The sequence below is a fragment of the Anolis sagrei genome, chromosome 4 (assembly GCF_037176765.1).
Source record: "Anolis sagrei isolate rAnoSag1 chromosome 4, rAnoSag1.mat, whole genome shotgun sequence".
In the NCBI taxonomy this organism is placed as follows: Eukaryota; Metazoa; Chordata; class Lepidosauria; order Squamata; family Dactyloidae; genus Anolis; species Anolis sagrei.
In genome coordinates this window covers 16,343,601-16,367,899 of record NC_090024.1, presented here as the reverse complement: position 1 = coordinate 16,367,899, position 24,299 = coordinate 16,343,601, and the positions used below count along the sequence as shown (strand labels likewise).

The 24,299-nt window shown below is 40.1% G+C and overlaps 1 protein-coding gene across 2 annotated transcripts in view; it reads left to right on the top strand.

Moving 5' to 3' along the window:
- The window catches only part of EFR3A (EFR3 homolog A), a 98,493-nt gene that overhangs the window by 8,115 nt on the left and 66,079 nt on the right, over positions 1 to 24,299 (top strand). The window contains exon 2 of one of the 2 annotated variants that reach the window (XM_067467281.1): positions 11,930 to 12,000. The exons of the other annotated variant lie outside the window; for it this stretch is intronic. Within the exon in view, the coding sequence (XP_067323382.1) occupies positions 11,988 to 12,000 (13 nt within the window). The 5' untranslated portion in view covers positions 11,930 to 11,987. The remainder of the gene's footprint in view (positions 1 to 11,929; positions 12,001 to 24,299) is intronic. 2 annotated transcript variants of the gene reach the window in all.

Here is a 24,299-nt window from a genome sequence, read left to right as displayed (position 1 = left end):
CCATACATTTAAACGAAAATGCAATGGAATATTAAATATTTAACTTTTAGCATTCAGTATAGCTCTGTAGGAAGAGCAATTTTAAATCATTTAGCCATTACACCAGTATTTATGGGAAATCGTCAGAAATTGCTAGCCAGGACACCAATTACAAGCTGTTGTGCATAAATTAAAAGGCAATTTCTGTGTTGAATGCCTCAAATTGTCAGTCAGGTTGTTCAGCTTTCTGATGGATACTGTAGCAGTAATTCTCAAAGAGAGCATCTACCCTATCGAATTAATGCAGTTTGACACCACTTTAACCTCTCTGAGTTGTAGTTTAGTGACAAACCAGAAATCTTTGGCAGAGAAGACCTTGTAAAACTACCATAACTCCTATGATTCCATACCATCGAGTCTGGGCATTTAAAGTAATGTCAAACTGTATTCATTCATCAATGCACCCCAAGGCTTCAATCTTACCCATCCTGTTGTTTAACAGTATGAGTGGTTGAACTTGAGGTCTACATCTCAGTCATGGGTGAAGATACTCCTGCTTTCAAGATGCATTAGTTTATGACTCCCATAATCCCTTCCTTATTGCCAGGGCTTACTGCGGTTGCACAAAGTTGAAGTTTTGAACATCTGGGAAAAAGTTTCCATCTGACCTAGACACCTGTACAGGTTCTCATCCATAGCTATGTTTAGATATTCAGGGGATTGGACTGAATGGTTTTTTTGGTCTCTTCCGACTCTGTGGTTTTAAAACCTTTGCCAGCACAGCCAACAGTGATGGAATCTGGGAGATGAAGTATAAACACAGGCAAGATATGGAAGATCAAAACCATTCTGGTTCATGGCACTTTGTTTTAAGAAGGACATAGATCATAGAATCCTTGAGTATGAAGAGACCATAAGGACCTTCCAATCCAACCCAGTGTGCTAAAAACAGTACTGACAATCTTGAACACATCACGACAGTGGGGAACCTACGTAGACGATCAGAGTTCTGGAAACTAGACCCTATGACTTAGGGATTTTAGTATATTTAGCTTGGAGAAGCAAAGACTGAGAGGTTATTTATTTTTATTTATCGTGTCAGGAGCAAGCCAAACAGTTGTATTGCATTTTTAACAAACAAACAAACAAAACACAAAGTTTGCAAGCTTGGTAGTTGATTGAATATCCTTTGACCAGTAGCTGGCCACTTGGAGTGCCTCTGGTGTTACTATAAGAAGGTCCTCCATTGTGCATGTAGCAGGGCTCAGGTTGCATCGCAGCAGAAGATCTGTAGTTTGCTCTTCTCCACACTTCGATGTCGTGGATTCCACTTTGTAGCCCCATTTCTTAAGGTTGGCTCTGCATCTCGTGGTGCCAGAGTGCAGTCTGTTCAGCGACTGAGAGGTGACATAGTTATCTTGAAATATCTGAAGGTATTTCATTTCAAAGATGGAGCAAACTGGTCTTCTGATGCTCCCCATACTAGAACACAAGCAGATCCCTGTTATAAAAATGTGAATCTCCCTTATCATCAGGAAAGTGATAGTGGTATGGTCAGCATCAGAGGGTAGCAGACTCCTTCTTTGACGATTTTCAAACAGAAGTTGGATGGGCATCTTTTAGGAGTGCCTTTTCTGCATGATAGGGACATAGTCTCATCCAAGTTCAAGGGTTCTGTGATTCCTGTCAAGGAGAACCTGTTGTTTCTCACTCTGTAGGATAGGCATAGTTTCATATTTCACCAGAGAAACTATTGTTATAAAGATGTGAATGGAAACATCTGAAGTGCACTTATTTATTTATTTACTATGTTTATATACCTTCTTTCTCACCCCGGCGGGGGGACTCAGAGCGATTTACAATGTAGTAATGGCAAAAATTCAATGCCAACATACATGTAGACAAAAAATCACAATAACTAAATGCTAACATATAACTATAAATTAAAATCATTAAAACCATTAAACACGAGACATAAACAACACTTCTCAATGGGAACATGATGTCTGTGTGCTGATGTGTTTGTAATGATTTCACCCAAGCGAAGCGAACTTTCACTATTTGCTGGGATGCTATGGGTAACTTTGCATTTGAAGTTTTCAGTGTGGATATAAATAACCTAACACAAAATTGAATTATGAAGGGCACATACAAGCAGTCAAAATTCCTTCTAATAGGCACAGAGACAAACAGCTGGTTCTTCACCTGTTGCAAACCCAGCTCTTTATATAGCTATATATAGGGACACACCTGCAGACCATCTAATCTGATAAATGGGTATATATTAGTGTAATAATTTTGTTTTATGGGTTTTACAATCTCAACATTACAAAGGGTGGCTGCATTAAAAGCAAGTAAACAGCTTTCTTGTTGTTGCTGTGTGCCTTCAAGTAATTTCCTATCAAGGAGTTTTCTTGGCAAGATTTGTGCACAGTGGGTTGCCCTTTGCCTTCCTGTGAGCCTGAGAGAGTGTGACTTGCCCAGGGTCATCTGATGAGAATGAAATTTGCAGTTTTGCTTCTGTCATTGAAAAACAGGTAGCTGTCCTGTCTCAATGGCTTGTCTCAATGCACCCTGCAACATAGGAGTACTGCCCACATAATTCCCCTGTGTCCTGATGTGCAGCACCTTGGAAGCACATCATTTGGAATTCTGCCATTCTGCAGATTTAGGTTTTCAGTAATCCATGATCATAAATGTGAATCCCCAGCAGTTTTGAAATATAGTATGACCCCTGTATCTATGAGGATAAATCCCAGGACTTTGCATGGATCCGCAAAACTGTGGATAATTGTGAGCTCTACTGAATGAACAGCTTCAACCAGAAGTTGCCCATAGAGTCACTCTGGAGGAACTAGAAAATATCTAGAGAAAAACTTCACTAGGCATTGCTAGGTCCTACAGCGCGACTGTATATATAATGTCAGGTGGAAGCAGACTATAGAATTGCCTGGAAGATCTACAAAATGCCTAGAGAGAATATATTTTTGTCAGATGCATGTAAGTATAACCACAGCTACTGATTCCATGAATACAGAAGTTGCATTGCATTAAATCAAGCTTATGAGGTCATAACTGCTAATCAGGACGCTCCAGTAATATAGTCTCCTTCTCTTAAGGATATTTGGTCCTGAGAGCTGTTACTGCAGTGCTTCTACTAGAGGAATTTAAAGGAGTATAATAGAACTGTAGGATGAATTCAGCTATCTTGGAGTTTCTATTTTAATTGTCCTTCACGCTATTAGTCCTCAGGGCATCAGTGCTATGTAGAAATAGAAAGACTCTGGGTTGTTGTAGGTTTTTTGGGCTGTAGGGCCATGTTCTAGAAGCATTCTCTCCTGACGTTTCACCTGGCATCCTCAGAGGTTGTGAAGTCTGTTGGAAACTAGGAAAATTGGGTTTATAGTATATCTGTGGAAAGTCCAGGGTGGGAGAAAGAACTCTTTGTCTGTTGGAGCTAGGTGTGAATGTTTCAATTGGCCACCTTGATTAGCATTTGATGGCCTGACAGTTTTTAGGTGTGACTTGTTACTGCCTGCAGGAATCCTTTCTGGAGAGGTGATTAGCTGCCTCTGATTGTGTCTTGTCTGGAGTTCCCCTGTGTTTGAATGTGGAAAGAATCTGTGAAAAATTGTTTGCACAAACTATCAGAGGTGAATTTAGAGATTAAAATTTACAGATTGCAGAATTTCATACATGCATTCAGCCCAGATTGAGGCTTAAGAGCAAGATGGTCTGTTTTTTTCATGCCTTTCTACAATCAGCCTTCCCATATCCATGGATTTTATCCATCTACAAATTCAAAATATTAAAATAAAAAATCAGAAAATCAAATTGTTGGAGGAGCCAATGATTACATTAAAGAAAAAAAATACAAAGACTCTATCAGTGGCTGGATCTGCAAGATTAGTAGAAATATACTGTGGTTGAAGAGAGAGGGAGGGTGGGAAAAATATAATCTACACCAGTGTAAATTAGCATAATGTCTTTAATATTCATTGAATTACTCAGGATTTATACGTGCAACACTTGGAATTTGGCTTATTGATTTGTGTTTATAACATAATAAAATATATTTTAAAAATCATAAAAGAAACCTTGATTTCACTGTTTTTATATAAGGGGCACCCTTTTTGCAACCCCATTGTAAATAATGGGATTTGAGCATCCTGAACAAAAACCCAGTAGATACCAAGGACCCACTGTATTGTGTTCCTACGGTGTCTGTATTTCCAACTAATTCTAGTATTTTGATAAATCTCTGTTGTTTTTTTTTAAAAAGCCTCAGTAATAAATAATTTGAATTTAGTGTGGGATGCAAAAACTGGTGGATGACAGCTGTTGAATGCAGTCTTCAGCGAGTCCAATAATACATTTGTGAAGAGGAGAAATTATTTGTTTTTCTCTCCAGAAAACCTTCTGACATTTTTATATAACTAGAAAATTGCATATAGCATATTGACAATCTGCTGCTTACATTTAATTTTGTCTTGATTTAGTCTTCCATTACCGGCTTTTTATTATCAAGTTCTGATATCTGATGAATGCAAGCAGCCTGATGGAGAAGCAACAACAGTGGCCCCTTCTTCACTGTCCTATTCCAGGATCGGATCCCAGATTATCTGCTTATCCCAGATTATATGACAGTGGAGACTGATATAATCCAGTTCAAAGCAGATAACCTGGGATCAGTTCCTAGGATATAAGGACAACGTAGAATCATAGAATCATAGAGTTGGAAGGGACCTCATGGGCCATCCAGTCCAACCCCCTGCCAAGAAGCAGGAATATTGCATTCAAATCACCCCTGACAGATGGCCATCCAGCCTCTGTTTAAAAGCTTCCAAAGAAGGAGCCTCCACCACACTCAGGGGCAGAGAGTTCCACTGCTGAACGGCTCTCACAGTCAGAAAGTTCTTCCTCATGTTCAGGTGGAATCTCCTTTCTTGTAGTTTGAAGCAATTGTTCCGCGTCCTAGTCTCCAGGGAAGCAGAAAACAAGCTTGCTCCCTCCTCCCTGTGTCTTCCTCTCACATATTTATACATGGCTATCATATCTCCTCTCAGCCTTCTCTTCTTCAGGCTAAATATGCCCAGCTCCTTAAGCTGCTCCTCATAGGGCTTGTTCTCCAGACCCTTGATCATTTTAGTCGCCCTCCTCTGGACACATTCCAGCTTGTCAATATCTCTCTTGAAATGTGGTGCCCAGAATTGGACACAATATTCCAGGTGTGGTCTCACCAAAGCGGAATAGAGGGGTAGCATTGATGTACCCTCCGATTGTCCCAGTTTGCAGGGTCAGGCCCCATTACCCCCTTGTCATCCCATTTCCCCATTGCTTTTAAAATGGTCCAGTTCTTCTCTCTTCCTCCAACATTCCCCCTTTGCCCTTGGCTTAGTTCAGTTGCTCGAAACAGAATTCAAAAGTGAAAAAATAGAGTGTAAACTACATATTTTTGGGGTGTACAATTCAAGACCCCTTGTTGACACCTGAATCCATCAATAATAGCAAATCCTTTGTTTGGTCTGCATTTGGAACATTAGCATGCCATAGAATAGCACTGGAGGATTCAGGGCGCTTCCGCACAGCATATAATGCAGAATATCAAGGCAGATAATCCACAATATCTGCTTTGAACTGGATTATCTGAGTCCACACTGCCATATAATCCAGTTCAATGTGGATTTTATACAGCTGTGTGGAATGGGACTTTGAGAAGTGTACAAACACTTCTGGGGATTATATTTTTTGGATTGTAGTTAAGTGAACCTTGAAGGAGCTGGGGGTGGTGACAGCCGACAGGGAGCTCTGGTGTGGACTGGTCCATGAAGTCACGAAGAGTCAGAAATGACTCAACGACTCCACTTTGGCAAGAAAAACGAAATGCAAAGATACAAAATGGGGGACGCTTCGCTCGAGAGCAGTACGTGTGAAAAAGATCTTGGAGTCCTCGTGGACAGCAAGTTAAACATGAGCCAACAATGTGAGGTGGCAGCAAAAAAAGCCAATGGGATTTTGACCTGCATCAATAGGAGCATAGTGTCTAGATCTAGGGAAGTAATGCTACCCCTCTATTCCGCTTTGGTTAGACCACACCTGGAATATTGTGTCCAATTCTGGGCACCACAATTCAAGAGAGATATTGACAAACTGGAATGTGTCCATAGGAGGGCGACTAAAATGTTCAAGGGTCTGGAGAACAAGCCCTATGAGGAGCGGCTTAAGGAGCTGGGCATGTTGAGCCTGAAGAAGAGACGGCTGAGAGGAGATATGAAAGCCATGTATAAATATGTGAGAGGAAGCCACAGGGAGGAGGGAGCAAGCTTGTTTTCTGCTTCCCTAGAGACTAGGACACGAAACAATGGCTTCAAACTACAAGAAAGGAGATTCCATCTAAACATGAGGAAGAACTTCCTGACTGCGAGAGCCGTTCAGCAGTGGAACTCTCTGCCCCGGAGTGTGGTGGAGGCTCCTTCTTTGGAAGCTTTTAAACAGAGGCTGGATGGCCATCTGTCAGGGGTGATTTGAATTCCTGCTTCTTGGCAGGGGGTTGGACTGGATGGCCCATGAGGTCTCTTCCAACTCTTTGATTCTATGATTCTAACGAATGAACAACAACAAAAGTTAAGTGAAACTGTGGATATTGAGTCTATGAATAAAGGGGTTATACTATATTTTGTACTAAATCCCATCAAATCTCTAAATGTTTTATGAAATCTTTGCTTTTTTTATAACTAGGAAAGAAAGAAGAAAATTCATAATGTAGATGAATAGACTTCTTGCCTGCTAGCACAAAAATAACTTTTTTAAAAAAACGTATCATACGTCCACTACATTGTCCTATGGAATGATAATTGAGCATTGTTTGCCAACAAAGTTCCCATTATTTTTTTAACATCCCTTCTGCTTTGATTGTGTGATGAAGTCCTCACATCAAACTTGTGGGGGTTGTCATGGCAACAATGTCATAATACTCCCTATTAATATTACATGCATATTAGACAAAGGGAACGTGTTTGGAGGCTTGTCTCATTTTTTTAATTACCCAGTCTAATACTTTTTACCGTCATAATTTTGTTCTGCTGTATTTCTGATTTGTGTCTGTATGATATTCTATAAAGGGAACTTGAAGGAACTTATTGTCTTCACTGTTTCGTGTTCTCATTTAATGGTATTTATGGAACCTTGTTTTATATAAGTGATGGTAGCAGTGGAATGTGGTCCTTGTGTGTAGGGGAAGTGTGGGCTAAATTAGATCTTTCTGGGCATGTAGTTTCAAATTAATGCCACTTTCTCTCATGAAGTGATTAAAAACAGGGTGCAAGGTATAGCTCAGGAAGTCTCAGACTATGGCTCCCAGAGAAGGTCACCAGATATGTTGGATGGGATGTATAATAAAAAGGGAGTAAATTTCCAAGCTTTGGAATGGTTGTAATGCTACACCAAAGAAGTTATAGTTTTGGGAAGTTCCCTAGGAACTACCTAGTTCACCTCCACAGGTAAAACACACCTGGGAGGTTGCTATCCAAATTCTCTTTAAAAATCAGTGACAAATGAAAAAACATAACTTTGTGAAGAAGTCAGTTCCTCTGTCAAGCATCACTTACTGTCAGAAGTTCTTCCAAATGTTTAGTCAGAATTTTCTATTTATTTTTATTTTGTATCAAAAACATTGCATAAATTAGTATAAAAATGATAAAAATAGAAGGTGTGCAGGCAGCTAAATATCTTTTGATCAGCAATGGCATTGTCTGTAGCCTCCAACAATTCCTCCTTTGTACATGAGGCAGGGCACAATGGAAAAGCATACAGATGCAGAGTTGTCTGTTTTATTTTCTATTTGTGTCACTGGAATCCATTGATTTAGATTCAGTGGATTAGACCAATGGATGGAATGAGCAAGAAAGAAGCTTGCTCATTTTCTACATGATTGTTGTGTATTCGTTCAGTCACTTCCAACTCTTTGTGACCTCATGGACCAGCCCACGCCAAAGCTCCCTGTTGGCTATCACCACCCCCAGCTCCTTCAGAGTCAAGCCAGTCACTTCAAGGATACTATCCATCCATCTTGTCCTTGGTCGGCCCCTCTTCCTTTTTCCTTCCATTTTCCCCAGCAGCATTGTCTTCTCTAAGCTTTCCTGACTTCTTAATATGTGGCCAAAGTACTTCATCTTTGCCTGTAATATCCTTCCCTCCAGTGAGCAGTCGGGTTTTCTTTCCTGAAGTATGGACTGGTTGGATCTTCTTCTGGTGCAAGGCACTCTCAGAATTTTCCTCCAACACCACAGTTCAAAAGAATCTATCTTTCTTTGCTCAGCCTTCCTTATGGTCCAGCTCTCACATCCATAGGTTACTACAGGGAATACCATTGCTTGAACTATGCGGATCTTCATTGCCAGTGTGATGTCTCTCCTCTTAACTATCTTATCGAGATTGGTCATTGACCTCCTCCCAAGAAGGAAACATCTTCTGATTACCTGTCTGTGTTTGCAGTAATCTTTGTGCCTAGAAATACAAAGTCTGTTTCTACATGATAGCCTTCCTGAAATGTAATAATGGCAGACATATTTCTACTTATTCTTCCCTTCTCTAGTTTTAAGCATACTATAAGAGATGTTCCATATAGAGTTGGCTTTTATCCTCTTTACCATCTTGATTGACCTCATCTGGACATGTTCTACTTTCTTCAGATATTGTCTTAAGTGGAAAGGATGAATTGACCAGAGAGCAGTAACCAGTTTAAGTGAACATTTCATATGACTCAACAAATCAAGCTGGTTTATCAAAACAGTGTACAAACATTGTTTGTTCCGTAAAGTGCAAGTATCACCCAGATGTCTTAAGAAAAAGAGGAAGAAGAAGAAGATAATCCTGATTTCCCCACAGTAAAGCAGTACAGTCAAATCCGATATGCAAAAGGTCCTATTTATACTCATGCACAAGTCTTGAAATTTTAGATCAATGTGACTACTCTACCTTAACTCTTATGAAAAAAGGAGCAATCTCTTTATCTGAGTAGAACAGTGAAAGATGAGAGCTTAGTGTGTCTCAGGAGAACCTAAAAGAATTACTGAATCCTTCTACTTTATCAATGCTCCTTTGGAAGGGAAGCACCAAAGAGCCACTGCCCAAGCATTCAAATAGGCCAGACGCATCACTTTGGTGGAGAGAGCACTATGGAAGAGGGCAGTAAGAATGCCTTTGTTTGCATCCACACAAAATCAGCCTTGGAAAATGGTAGAGTTGAGAGGTGGTTCGTCTCAAAGATTGCAATTCTGAGTTTCGGGAAAGTTATGTGAGTTTTTCTGATGTAGCCATTTTTTCTCCACATGGCCTTGGTCCTTAATTTAATCAGATTCATTCTGTCAGAGGTTACTTTTCCTGTATGCTGTTATTTCAGGCAATTAGCCATTGTACTGGTAAAAGCCCTGTCATCTCCGAGATAAATTTAGTGCAAAGGCTCTTTCTGTAAGAAGTCAGAAACCTGGTTTAAGAATTATTTGACAGTAAGTAATGAGAACTCTGGAGTTGATTGGAAATGTACAAAGGCTTCTTTGGTGAGATCATTTACAATACCAGACAAGCTTCCCAGAAAGACAACTTATCCATCATTACCAATATTTCCCAGCACTGTCACGTCTGATGAGAGCACAGGAGCTGGGGCACAATATCATTTAACATAGGGCAATGTCCAATTGTCCTGCTCTGTGATGTATGTAAATTTTCTCATAGATAGACAATGGCCCAGAACCTTTTCTACCAGTGGCTATCCAGATATTTTAAATCTCCACCCCCGAGAAGCCCCAGCTCAGTCAGCACAAACAATGCTCAGAGATTCTGGAAGGTAGAATTCAGAACATTTAGAGGACCAAAGGTGATGAACATGGTTTCTACCATGTAAGGGCTCGTTGATAGCCAAATTGGTACGGTAAAATCCCTGTAGCCATGTAACACATATTCTTGGTTTCACTTAGCTAATGCAGGAAAATGTGGGCATTTCCTGGGCATTTTCTAAGTTCTCCAAGCAACATTATAATTCTTCTCCCATAAATTAACAGAGTTGTGTTGGAAGACTTTTAGAGAGGATGTCACTCTAGGAATCTTTAGATGCTGCAACACAACTCTCCTAGGATACCTTTCTAAGAATCTCTAGGTGCTCCAACACAACTTTTTGGTATTCTGGAACCAGACATGATGTAATTTCATGGTGTTTGATAAAATATGTGATTTTCATAGAATCAAAGAGTTGGAAGAGACCTCATGGGCCATCCAGTCCAACCCCCTGCCAAGAAGCAGGAATATTGCATTCAGATCACCCCTGACAGATGGCCATCCAGCCTCTGTTTAAAAGCTTCCAAAGAAGGAGCTTCCACCACACTCCGGGGCAGAGAGTTCCACTGCTGAATGGCTCTCACAGTCAGGAAGTTCTTCCTTATTTTGCATAACCACAGTCGAAGCAGGAATGTATCCAGTGCAGAAACTGCTTTAATTCCACAGTGTAGATGCACACCAAGTAGGAGGTTTTAATACAGTAAGAGTCTATTCACATTGCAGAATTCCTCTGCAATATTATGAATATTTGAATAGTATGAAAGGTTTGGTAGCAACCCAAAGTTTGAGTATTTATGGCTGGCAGATACAACAAAGGGTGTCACTCACCCTTGAAGTTTTGCAAACTGGACTTATTGGATAGCTTTCATATATGTCTTCTCTCTCTCAATTTTTGGTTTATATATATTTTTGGGTACTATCTATACTACGTATAACACCAGGCCTAGAGGAGCTGTGTTTGCTTCAAGTCTGAATTCAATGTGCAGGTGTCATCATTTGGAGTCCTACACAGTTTGGAACACTTGGCAGGGAGTTGGACTGGATGGCCCATGAGGTCTCTTCCAACTCTATGATTCTATATCAAAATCTGTGGATGCTCAAGTCCCACCATTTACAATGCTCTAGTAGAATGGTGTCCCTTATATATAAAATGGCAAATTAATATGCGGGGGTGGAGGTTTCAAGCCGTAGATGTAAAATCTGTTAATATGGAGGGCCAGCTGTTTACATTTCCTTATCATATTAACATAATGTTTCTCTAAATATTTTTTCAAAGAAGCTCCCATTGACATGATTGGTTCTTTCTTCTTTAAGTATTATCATTAGCAATCAGCTTCTAATGGTAGGTTGTTGCAAAGAAGAAACAGAAAAGAAAGAGGCCAGCAAGGTTATTCTCAGCTCTTAAAACCAATTAAGCACAGGTTAAGAAGGTATCAGTTTGACTTTTAGATCTGAAGCTAAATGAGAAGGCCAGACAGTTGAAAAGAGCAACCTTTTCAGTATGTGTAAACACGTGCAAAAAAATATGAGAGATCTAAAATAGCATGGTATGAGAAGATGAGTTTTGTTAGAACTTAGTGTGATATTTCCTAGTTATATAGACCCTTTGGGGTTGCTTGTGATCCATATTTTGGATAACATGAGCAGAGATCTTGGACTTCTGCTGGTGGAGATCAGGGATACTTGGCTTGAATAATTTGTAGGATTTTCCTCCTCAGCCCCCATCTTCCTGGGTGTGAGGAGGAAGATAATGGTGGCTGGGTAAGTTTTAAAAACTATTAAGTGCTTATTTTGGGGGACTTCGGGATGGCTTGTTATTGGGATGACATTTAAACCTGCTTCAACGCGCATTTAAGTCCTATGTGAAAGTGTTCTGAGATGTTGGAAAATAGAGTTCACCTATCTGCTCTGAATGATCCTGATCTGACATTCTGTCCATAAATATGATGAAGAAACTGTCCCCTTCCCAGTATTGATATAAGGTTCTTCGTCACCTATAATTATGGACAAACTTATCCTCCACCTAATCAATCCCTGTTAGACAGATTTTGCAGTACCAAATACACTTTATTTAACTGTTTGGTGAAAACTTTATTCATTTTCTTCCTCTCTCACACAGATAAGGCATGGAACTCAATTAAACTTCATGCATAATACCTGCAGCTGGTTTCAAAATCATGGTTCGGAAAGGTGAGTATTTGGGGGGTTTATGCAATGCCTGTTTTGAAGAACTATAAGGATAAACTTACTGTTTGTAAATACTTGCTTTTTGTTGGGTTTTTCATTGGGTGAAAGAAGCCCCTGGTGATGCAATGGGTTAACCCCTTGAGCTGGCAGGACTGATGAACAACACTTCAGATGTTAGAATCTGGGGAGAGGGGGTTGACCTTCCTCTGTGAGATCCAGCTCCCCATGCAGGGACATGAGAGAAGCCTCCCACAAGGATAGTAAAACATCTAAACATCCAGGCATCCCCTGGGCAACTTCCTTGCAGACGGACTATTCTCTCACACCAGAAGAGACTTGCAGTTTCTCAAGTCGCTCCTGACAAACACACAAAGACCGGTGAAAGAATTCCTACTTGGTTAAGCAGTAGTTAACCAATGAGCTGATTAACTGAGTGTAAGTAATTTTAATTTTTGATGCATGGAAGACAGCATGAAAACTTGAAAGAGCTGTGGAGGACCAGGGTTCAAAACCCTGCTTAATCATGGAAACTCACTAAAAGCATTTTCAGACTGCAAGTTAAAGTAACCTGTTTTCATGTTGCACCCAAAAGTCAACTTTCCTGTCACTTGTCCCCATTGCAGTGGAGTAACTATTGTGCTTGAATGGGGACAACCTATATCAACCCCCCCCCCCAAAAAAAAAACCCCTTTAAATAAAATTTAAAATTTACTAGGCCACCATGATGCCTCTCTGGAGGCTCCTGGCACATACCAGTGTTGCACTAGGATGCAGGTTTGGTGGGGTAGGAGAGATTCCCCCTGCCTCCTAGTGCAACATTGGTATGCAACAGGAGCATCCAGAGAGGCTTAATGGCAGCACAGTAAGTGTTTATTTTATTTCAAAGGTTTTAGGGGAGATTTGGGAAGGGGTGAGTTTCCTCTTCTCAGGGCCCATGGGGCCCGAATAAGAGAACTGGGCTGTAATTGGACACCCGGTAGTTAGGGCTGGGCGGTTTCGTTTCGTTAATTCGTAATTCGTTAATAATTCGTTAATTTTTCCAATTACAAAACGATAACGAACCATTCTGGAGCAATTATTAAAAAAAACGAATTTTCAAAAACGTTTTGTAAATGCTTCGTATTTCGATATTGTATTCGTTTCGTTATTGTTTTGAGGTCGTTTCGTTATTATTTCCGCATGTCTGGGCCAGTTTTATGGTTTAATTAGTGAAAAAAAATTATAATATCACACCAACAGTCAACAACAGAGGGAGAGGGAAGCTTCAGAAGGTTTTGGAGGTTTTTTAGCGTATTTCGCGGTCGCGTCCGCCATTAACGAATCGATTCGTTATTGTTTTGGAAATCGATTCGTTAATGTTTTGTAATTTTTTCACATTTACGAAATTTTGTAAATATCGAACTTTTTAAAAGGAAAATTTTGTAATTATTTTAAATATCGAAACAAAAAAACCCCCCAAATACAAATCGATTTTAGAAACAAATTTTTCCATTGTTACCCAGGCCTACCGGTAGTCTGTCCCCACAGGAACCATACTCCATTAGACTCAGATCTTTCAGGAAGACCCGGGTCTAATGGAGTATCAAAATAATTCATGACAAAGTGGGGTTTTCCTGTTTTGTCACAAATTATTCCTCTTTTACTGGAGGAAATCATTTGGATGCCTCCGGTAAAAGCACGAGAGCTCACACATTTTGGGCCCTGTCTGGATGGGCCCCAAGTACTCCTGGTCAACATGCACACTCCCAGTCTCAGAAGATGCCAAACACAAATCTTCTCTGAAGAAATCTTGCTCACAAAATACCTTTGATATGTTCACATAAATCAGCCATGACTTAAAAACTTACAGCAACAGCAAAGAAAAGCTTTGAGCTGAAATCTTGTGGTATATTTAGACCCACTCTTTTGAGTTTTGGTGATGGTGATTTGGTTACCAGTTAATGGCTTTTAGTCACAATGACTTTATGGAAGCCAACATTTTGAAAGCAGCATATCACTGAATTGCCAGTTGTTGGAGGTGCAACAGAGCAAGAATAATGTTACTCCTCTCATGTCCTATCTGATGGCTTTTCAAAGACTTCTTGGTAACTACTAAAGGAGAAGTCTGTAATTTTTTGAGTGTTTTACTATGGGCCCGTCTACACATGGCTAAAATCAGATTCACAGCTGAAAAGCACGTGTTAAAAAGGTGCACCTAAAAACCGATTCTGCCCAAAAAATGTGCACCTTCGCATTACTGTATATACCTGCAGTCATGCAAAACACATGCTCTTTTTTTCTTTCTGCTTTGTGGACTGCTCTAGTGCACGTGTGCTTTTTAAAGGCCTGAAACAGCTGATTGGGCTGTCATAAAATGGAGCCACGGACACACACAAAACTGTTTGGATATGTTTTACATATTAAGAATGCAAGCTGCAAGATGATCTGTTACTCTTCCTACAGGACAATGCATATTTAGACATCTGAAATCCAAAGTATTCCACAATCTAAGGTGGCTCAAGAGAAGCACAATTGGAAAGCAATTTCTTTTGCTCTTTATAATAATACAGTATTAAATAGGGCTTGAATTTAGATTTGGTTGAGGAACGATATCTGCTTGTGTGTACATTAAGATATTCGCATGTGCATATAAGGTCCAGTTCATTTCTGAGATAGTTTTTTAAAAAACCTTCTGGTTGTCCCTTTTCTTCTCTCCATCTTGATCCACTTCTAAGGAAGATATGAGGATGGTGGGGGAGCATTTCCTGGGACTGATAGGTCTGTGTGTGTATTTGTTGTCAGATCCCAGGATTTTTTGCCCTTTTTAAAAAAAAAACCCCTGCATTTTGACACTGTCTGGAAGCGTCCTATGAGTCTGCATAACAGGGTTTGAATCCTCAGTTCGCTGCTAAAAATTCAATTATGTAAGCTGGGGTAAGTGATACCTTCTCGGTGCCAGAGGAGGGCAATGGTAAATATCTTCTGAACAAGTCTTACAAAAACAAAAACAAAAAAAACAAAACAAAAAAAAAACAACCCTGGGATAGGTTCTCTTTATGATCAGCATAGGTTGGAAATGATAAAGGCACACAACAACCACACAGCAAAGGTTCATGAATGGAATCTGATAATAGATTGAATTTAACAGTTTATTTAATAACATCATACTGGGTGACTTCACTTGGTGACCTAAGCTTTCCTCCTGAACAAGCACCTCAGCCAACTTTATATAGAATTCTTGGAGATTGCATCCGATGGCAGCAATTGATCAGCAAAAGGCTACGACTCACAAATAAACTTCCCAATGGAGAACAAGCACTGTTTCCAAACGGAGTGTTCCTTACTTGTTTGTGTCTTATTTCAATATTCTGTCATACCAGCAGAATATGTCAAGATATTTTGGAACATGGCACATAATGTTTCGTACATGTTTAACATAACTTGAAATCACAAGGAGCTTTATCATTTTCTTTCCCTATGCAAATTGCTTTTCTTCAACGTGATTCTTCCCTCATTTGGCCCTTGTTCTTAGTTTCTGATTTTACATTTTTGCTGCTGTGTAAATTAGTTAAATGCTAGAAATAGAGAATTAGAATGCTAGATGTGCTGGTATGTCTGTACTAGGAGCTCCAACTTTATTTTCTTACTATTAAGTGTTTGCATGCATTCCAAAGTTTCAGGGATTCTGCAAAAAGGTGGCTTCCTTTGGTTTGCAGTCATAGGGCAAGCCACCTGTTTATCATTGTTAAATTTGGATCTGCCCCTTCTCCCAGGGAGATGGGAAGGGAAGAGGGGGCCATTTTTAGTTAGTGAGGAAAGCTAAGTTAGAGGACGTGGACAAGCTTCACCTGCAGAAAAGCTTCATTTTTAAAGCCATTCCGGGGGGAAATTCCCAAAGCTCTGGCTGGGAGCTTGCAGCCTCTCAGCCTTGCAGCATCTGAGGGAAATAGCCCTAAAGTCTTAAAGAAATTCCAGAGGGAAAACAGCTTTACAGACCCAAAGAACTCCAGCTGGAGAATCTACAAGCTTTGCCTGGTAGGTTTACTTGGTACCAAGACGCAGTTTGGAATCGGTTGTAGATCCCACAATAACAAAACTTAGATAACAGACAGCCTGGGAGAGGTTAAAAAAGGGTTTTCCTCTCAAAGTATAAGAACAATTAATGAAGACAGTTGCCTGTCCCTTGTGGACAAGATTAAGGAAGCCACCAGTTGATTTAAAGCCTTGAAGCATTTGTTTGACTCATTGAAGATTTGAGAAATATCTGTTTAATTTCATAGAATCATAGAATCATAGAATCAAAGAGTTGGAAGAGACCTCATGGGCCATCCAGTCCAACCCCCTGCCAAGAAGCAGGAATATTGCATTCAAATCACCCCTGCAGATGGCCATCCAGCCTCTGCTTAAAAGCTTCCAAAGAAGGAGCCTCCACCACATTCCAGGGCAGAGAGTTCCACTGCTGAACGGCTCTCACAGTCAGGAAGTTCTTCCTAATGTTCAGATAATAAAGGACTTTGTTTAACCTTTCAAGCCATCTAAAGACCATTTCTTCAGGGAAATCCTTGAGGGTCTCTTTTGTGGCGCCCTGGCTCCCCGCTGGGCACAAGGTGCATGTCCTATTTCAAAAGCCAATTATTACAGGCCCAGTGCGTGAAGAACACTAGACTTTGCTGTAATCTGTCCGAACTCAGACATCCATAGCATCCTTCATTCTTCCAATTAAATATAAATACAGTGGGTCAACGACATAATGATCCCCCATTTCAACCCGCCATGGATGTGCAGTAGGTTTGCTTATTGTGCAAGCGTATTGAATGTGATTTCAGTTATATGTGAAAAGCTTGGAATACTACAGAAACATGCAGGAGAACATAGCATTGCCTAGAGAAGTGTTCTCTGTGGGCCTCCAGTGTGATTCTATGATAAGCTTCCTCCATAAATTCCTTTGGAAGTTGGCCATACAATTGTGCTGCAGGTCTAGAATACTTCACTATGTATTGCTAGATCCTCCTGCATGGTTCTGTGGTGCACTTTAGTGAGAAGCCCAAGGCATTGTTCATTTCAGGTAAGAAAAATAAGATTTCATAATATACATGAATATTATTTTACCTAAATGGTCCTGGAATCTATTCCTCATGTAATATGTGGTCCTACTTTACGTTTTGTGCCAAGTTTGGTTCAATTCCATAGTTGGTGGAGATTAGAATACTCTTTGATTGTAGGTTAGCTATAAATCCCAAGTGACAAAATCAACACCCCCCCCCCCCCCCAACCAACCCGACTGGTATCCAAATTTGGGCATATTGGGTATTTGTGTCAAATTTGGTCCAGTGAATGAAAATACATCCTGCATATCAGATATTTATATGTCAAGTCAAATCAGTAGCAAAATTACAGTTATGAAGTAGCAACAAAAATAGTTTTATGGTTGGGGGTCACCACAACATGGGGAACTGAATTAAGAGGTTGTGGCACTAGGAAGGTTGACAAAAACTGGTATAGGGTATGGTATTTGTTCATTTGTTTTGCATATTATGAATTAACGTGTCTTTGTTTCTCGCTTTGGTGGTGTTTTCCATTAAATTAGAGCCCTGCGGCAGCAGTTCATTTCTGAAATAGCATTTGAAACTGTGTGAGAGAGATAGACAGAAAGAGAAACGTGCAAATAAGCATGAACATTTTTCGTTCTTTTGAGTATTTAGCCTCTGGCCAGCATCAAGGCAGGGGTGGGCATGCTGTTCCAGAAACAGCTTGCTTCTGAGGATATTGCTGCTAACCGAACATCCTGAGTGTCCAAGTGGAAATGACTGCTGAGAGATAGAAAGGTATTATGCCAAACAAAAAATTATTGAATCTGACCAGAGTTCTTGCTCCATTAACCTTTAGGAGTGAACCTGAACGTCTGTTAAACGTGTTTCATGATCACAACTCTACACAGTTGGGTATGAGTCTAGGAACTTCAGTATGCAGCTTGAATATCCCTTATCTGAAATATTTAGGTCCAGAAGTATTAGGGATGTTACAATACCTGTATTTGGATAGATGTACGTAATGAGATATTTTGGAGATGGAAAGCAAAGTGTAAATACAAAATGCATTGACATTTCATATATACCATATACACATGGACTGAAGGTAATTTCATACATTATTTTAAATCATTTTAAATTTATATTTCTGAAAATGATGTAACAGAATACAACATACCATGAAGTTATGATCCCTTGTCTTGGCTTCCTACTTTCAGTTTTTTAATTGGAATGAATACTCAATCTCTGCTTGACAAAATTGTTCTGTTTTACCAATGTTGATGGATTCTTCTATTTATATTGGGTTTTGTTTGCTCTTTATTTACTTAGGTGATCCCTCTTGTCTGAGTATGATGGCCTTCCGAGTGTAGGGTCTTGTTGGTGGATTCGTAGGTGACAGTTGAGCCCTATTCTTGACCCATATGTTCTTCCACAGTGAGGACGTTAGTTTCCAGATGGAAGGCAGTTCCGCTGAGGGTTGGCTTGATGCGCCTTCCTCTTGGCACATTTCTCCCTTTCACCCTCCATTTGTGCCTCTTCAAATTCCAGAGCACTGCTGGTCACAGCTGACCTCCAGCTAGAGTGCTCAAGGGCCAGGGCTTCCCAGTTCTCGGTATTAATGCCACAGTTTTAGCTTTGAGCCCACCTTTAAATCCCTTTTCCTGTCCACCAACATTCTGTTTTCCGTTCTTGAGTTCGAAGTACAATAACTGCTTTGGGAGATGGTGATCAAGCATTCGGACAGAGTGGCCAGTCCAGCGGAGTTGATGCCATAGGAGCATCGCTTCAATGCTAGTGGTCTTTTCTTCTTCCAGCATGCTCACATTTGTCTGCCTGTCTTCCCAAGAGATTTTCCAGATTTTCCAGAGGCAATGCTGATGGAATTGTTTCAGGAGTTGTATGTGACATCTGTAGACAGTCGACATTTCGCAGGCATATACCAGTGTTGGGAGGACAATAGCTTTATAAACAAGCACCTTGGTCTCCCTATGGATGGCCCTGCTCCAAAGAACTTTCTAACAGTTCAGGACCTTGTAATTCCATTTGAACTAGAAATAATTTCTTTGAAAGGGAAATACCAGCATCTGTATTACTTACATAAAAATTGTACATTTAGATACCAGACATGATAATTTTATGTGAAACAAAAATTGTATTATATAGCATACATAATTAATGTTATGCTCCCTAAATAGAATTGTGATTTTTTTCAAATGTTATTAATACAATATATATTCTAATGTTTCTAAAAATTTCAAAGGTTTAATTTAAAAAAATAGCGAGAAAAATGATGGATTTTTTTGCTTATGGCTTCAAACTATTCTGAAATTTTACATCTCTAGTTAGTAGTTACCAAGAAAAGATTTGTGCCTCTCCCTTGAATCCTATGTTATTGATTAATCTAATGTTACATCTTTAAGGGTCTATGAAAGGAATGGGGAATATTTATTTATTTATTTATTTATTTATTTATTTACCATGTTTATACCCCACCTGAAGGGAACTCAGAGCGGCTTTACATATGGGCAGCAATTCAATGTCTTAGAAACAACATACAGTTAAAATAAACATTTACATTAAAACCAAAGAATTAAAACATTTAAAGATTACACCAATTATTAAAACCACGTAGTCCAAGATTGTAATCCGGAGCCATTCCAATGTTCATGGCACATATTCCATATCCCTTTGTTGCCCTACAAGTTACTTTCCAAAGGCTTGGTCCCATAGCCATATTTTTACTTTCTTTCTGAAGGTCAGGAGGGAGGGGTCTGATCTAATCTCACTGAGGAGGGAGTTCCACAGCTGAAGGGCCACCACCAAGAAGGCTCTGTCTCTCGTCCTCATCATGGACTCCCCAGAAGATCTTAGCCTCTGAGCTGTTTCATAGAGATATGTTTTGAGAGATATGCTGGACTGGAACCGTTTAGGGCTCTGTTTTTGAATGTTGGAGTACAAATCCTATAATTCCCATTGAGTATATTGGCTAAGACTTATGGGACTTGTTGCACAACAGTCTTCAGAGAGCAACATTTCCTCTAAGTCTTCTTTAGGAGAATGTGGAGAAAGAATAAATACATCATCTTCAATATGCTTATTCTTCTGTATGAGATAGTTTTCCCTTCAGAGTACATTGCCTCATCCGGATCTTCTATTTTCCATCCTAAAAATAATTCCAATTAAATTGCAAAGGCATAAAACTTAAAAGGCAGAGTTGTGAACATATGGCTTACCTTTGAAAGCACCAGTTCTAAGAAAGCTCAGTTCAACAATATGGCACTGCCATTGATATAAAAATATAAGATATGTGCTAAATATAACAATCTTTAGAAAGCTGACATTTCAGAAGAGTACTCAACTTTCATCTCCAGCACTTCCTTAAACCAATGTTTGGCGACCAGAAGTAACAAACCTCAAAGAGACCATGATCAGAAACTTCAATTTTGCAGGGAAGGTTCCCTGAAGGAATATTTTGGATTTGACATTTCCAGCCTCAAGTACAACCAAAGGCATTAAAAGCAGAGTTGCAAAAAAGTTTGACTGTTCGTGTGCTTTGGAAAACAGCCCTTCATTTTGGATAGTCTTGGTGGAGCTTCTATGAGATTTTAGTCTATCACAGTGGTTCTCAACCTGTGGGTTACCTGGTGTTTTGGCCTACAACTCCCAGAAATCTCAGCCAGTTTATCAGCTATTAGGATTTCTGGGAGTTGAAGGCCAAAATATCTGGGGACCCACAGGTTAAAAACCACTGGTCTAACACATCCCAACAAATAATCCAGGCAGGAAGCAGCCAGGCTTTTAAGCTGCAAGGCCATTCAATGTTAATCAAGGTGGCCAATTGCAGCATTCACATTTGCCTCAAACAGGCAATAGTTCTTCTTCCCACCTTGTACATTCCACAGATATATAAACCTCACTTGCCTAGTTTCCAACTTGCCTAGTTTCCTGACAATCTTTGAGGATGCCTGCTGTAGATGTGGGTGAAACATCAGGAGAGAATGCTTCTTGAACATGGCCATACAGCCTGGAAAACTCACGGCAATCCAAATATTTAGAGTTTCTCTGCAGAGCCTTCATTACAGAGATGCAGAAAGTACAGATTACATTGGGTAGTTGCTGGGATTTATAGTACATCTACAATCAAAGAGCATTTTGAACTCCACCAATAATGGAATTGGGCCAAACTTCCCACACAGAACCCCCATGACCAACAGAAAATACTGTATTTTCTGATGGTGTTTGGCGACCCCTCTGAAACCCCTTTGCAACCCCCCAGGGGTCCAGACCCACAGGTTTTATGCTTCAACTGTGCTGTATGCTGAGTTTTTCCTTGCTGTTGGACATTATGATAGTCCAGTATTACACATCACTATCTGGGCCTTCAATCTTGACAAAACCTTGCTTAGAGCTTAATTAGAAGCATTCTGCACAGGTTATGAAATGTCATTATTTTATTAGTTGCTGATGTTGGTAGTTTCCCTTTGTAGTATGCAGCCCCTTTATTACCTGCTTTATCCATAGCAGGCTGCGAAATTAAAGAATCATAAACTAGTGGAGGGAAGAGAAAGTCAGTGAACTGTCCAGCATGAAGTGCCCTTTGGATATGAAATACTCATTTGATGCATTGTTTTGCATTTTATTGCTCCTATTTCCGTTCTTTGAGCTGACTAGAAAAGAATTGTTTGTACATATACCTGGTTGCAAAATATACTGTTATTGGCCATAGAATCAAGGTTTTGTGGGGATTTGAAATTGAGAAAATGTCTAAACGTGATGAAGGATAGGGGCACTTCTTGAGCTTCTCTGATTCTAAATATGTGTGTGTTTGTGTGTGTCGGGGGGGGGGGGGGGGGGTTGTTGTGTCTTCCTCTTCTGCCCCTGAGGAGGAGTCGGAAGAGGAGAAAGCTGGAGATTCTGGGCAGGTGGTCAGACCTTCTCAGGAGGAAGAAAAGGAAGGAGGAACACTGGTTGTGCCTACTTTTCAAGAATGCAAAAGGAAACAACAAGCACAATTCAAAGTGCTGGTTCTGACCTATAAAGCCCTAAACGACTCTGGCCCAGTTTACCTGTCCGAACGGATTCTCCCCTATGAACCATCAAGGTTATTAAGATCTTCCAGAGGGGCCCTGCTCTCGGTCCCACCACCTTCGCAATCGTGTTTGGTGGGGACGAGGGACAGGGCCTTCTCGGTGGTGGCTCCTTGGCTTTGGAACTCCCTCCCACTAGAGATCAGATCTGCTCCCTCCCTCCTGACCTTCAGGAAACTAATAAAGACCTGGCTTTGGAACATGGCATTTGAGGACTGAATCTATAACCTTCGTCCACATGGAAGGAGGAGGATGAACTGTGACTGTGACTGTATTGACGACTTGGGTAATGTGATGATGATGTTTTTATTGTACTTACATTTTAATCCGTAATGATGATGCACTGTGTTGTTTTTGTATATTATTGTATTTGAACACATGTTGTGAACCGGCCTGAGTCCCTCGTTTGAGGTGAGAAGACCGGTATACAAAACTTATAAATAAATAAATAAATAAGCAAGGCATAAGTCAGCCAGGATTGCTGAAAAGACTCACAGTAATCAGACAACTCCCTAGATACACATATCCTGTGGGCTGAGGACTATAAATCAGGAGCAAGGGAAGCAGCCGTTGCTGGCAGCAACTGATCCAATTGTCTTTGTCCCTGTATCTGTTCCAGCAATAAGCCTCGTCTTTGTAAGTGTTTTTGCCTTGAGAATAATAATAAATAATAATAATAATAATAATAATAATAATAATAATAATAATTTATTTGTATTCCACCCTATCTTCCCGAGGGGACTTGGGGCGGATTCCAGCATATATACAGACACAGGCAAACATTCAATGCCTTGAAACAATGAAACACAATGAAAAACAAATACACAGACAAAGGCAAAGGCTTCCTCTTTCATCCCTCGCGCTGGGGGAGGTGGTCATCTCCATTTTCAAGCTGAGGATCCTGCGTTGTCCATAGACATGTCCTGGTCATGTTGCCAGCATGACTGCATGGAGCGACGTTTACCTTCCTGCATGTTTTGAACTCCTAGATTGGCAGGAGCTGAGGCTAACAGCAAGAAGGATTCGAATAGCTCGTCTGCGGCTATTCGAATCCTCTGGATTTGAACTGCCTACCTTTGGGTCAGCAAGTTCGGCAGCTCAATGGCTTAACTTGTTCCACCACCGCGGCCCCTACCAAAGACTTTATTTTTGCTCAGCCAAGAGACTTTCACTTTGTTTTGCAAACTTGCCTTTTGTGAACTTGTTTTTGTGTATTTGATTTCTCTACTTTAAACTTTTCTGAAGTAAGGCTTTTTTGGGTTCCTGTAAACATAGTGTTTAGACTATTCTTGGGGCAAAACAGGACAGTGGTTGCATCTACACTGTAGCATGAATGCAGTTTGACATCACTTTAACTGTCATTGCTCAATTTCATGGGATCCTGGGATTTGTTCTTGGTGACGCACCAGTGCTCTTTGGCAGAGAATGCTAAAATTATAACACCCATGATGTCATAGCATTGAGTGACAACAGTTAAAGTGGTGCCCAACTGCATTAATTCTACAATGTAGATGCACCAGAGAATGATTGTCATTACAAAGTTATACCTGAAAATGTTCTTGTCAATCTTGAAAAAAGGCAATGGCAAGCTTCCACTGAATAAATAATGCCAAGAAAACCCCTGTGATACATTCACTGGAGAGTTCTCATAAGTCCAAAACAACTTGAAGGCACAGAACAACAAAAAAATATAGACTTCTGAGAAGATTCATTTGTGTCGTGTTATTTGCAGTCAACCTCAATATTGCCTTGCTAGGGCTGACAGCAGTTCTCCTAGGAAGGAGGTGTTTTTCATCATCTCATATTTGAGATCGTTTTACCTGGAGGGACTGATCTGGGACCTTGCACATGTCAGGTCTGTGCTTTTATGTTCCCTACAGAACTTCTAAAATCTCTAGGCAAAGGAGAATTTCCTAAGAGTATATTCTACTTCAGTTAGGATCTGTCTAGCGTACATCTTACAGCAGTTTTTCTCAACCTTCCTAATGCCACGACCCCTTAATTTCTCAATTTTCCTCATGTCACGACCAACTTCTGTCGTGGTGACCCCCAACCATAACATTATTTTCGTTGCCGCTTCATAACTGTCATTTTGCTCCTGTTATGAATCATAATGTAAATATCTGATATGGAGAATGTATTTTCATTCACTGGACCAAATTTTGCACAAATATTTGATACGTCCAAATTTGAATACTGGTGCAGT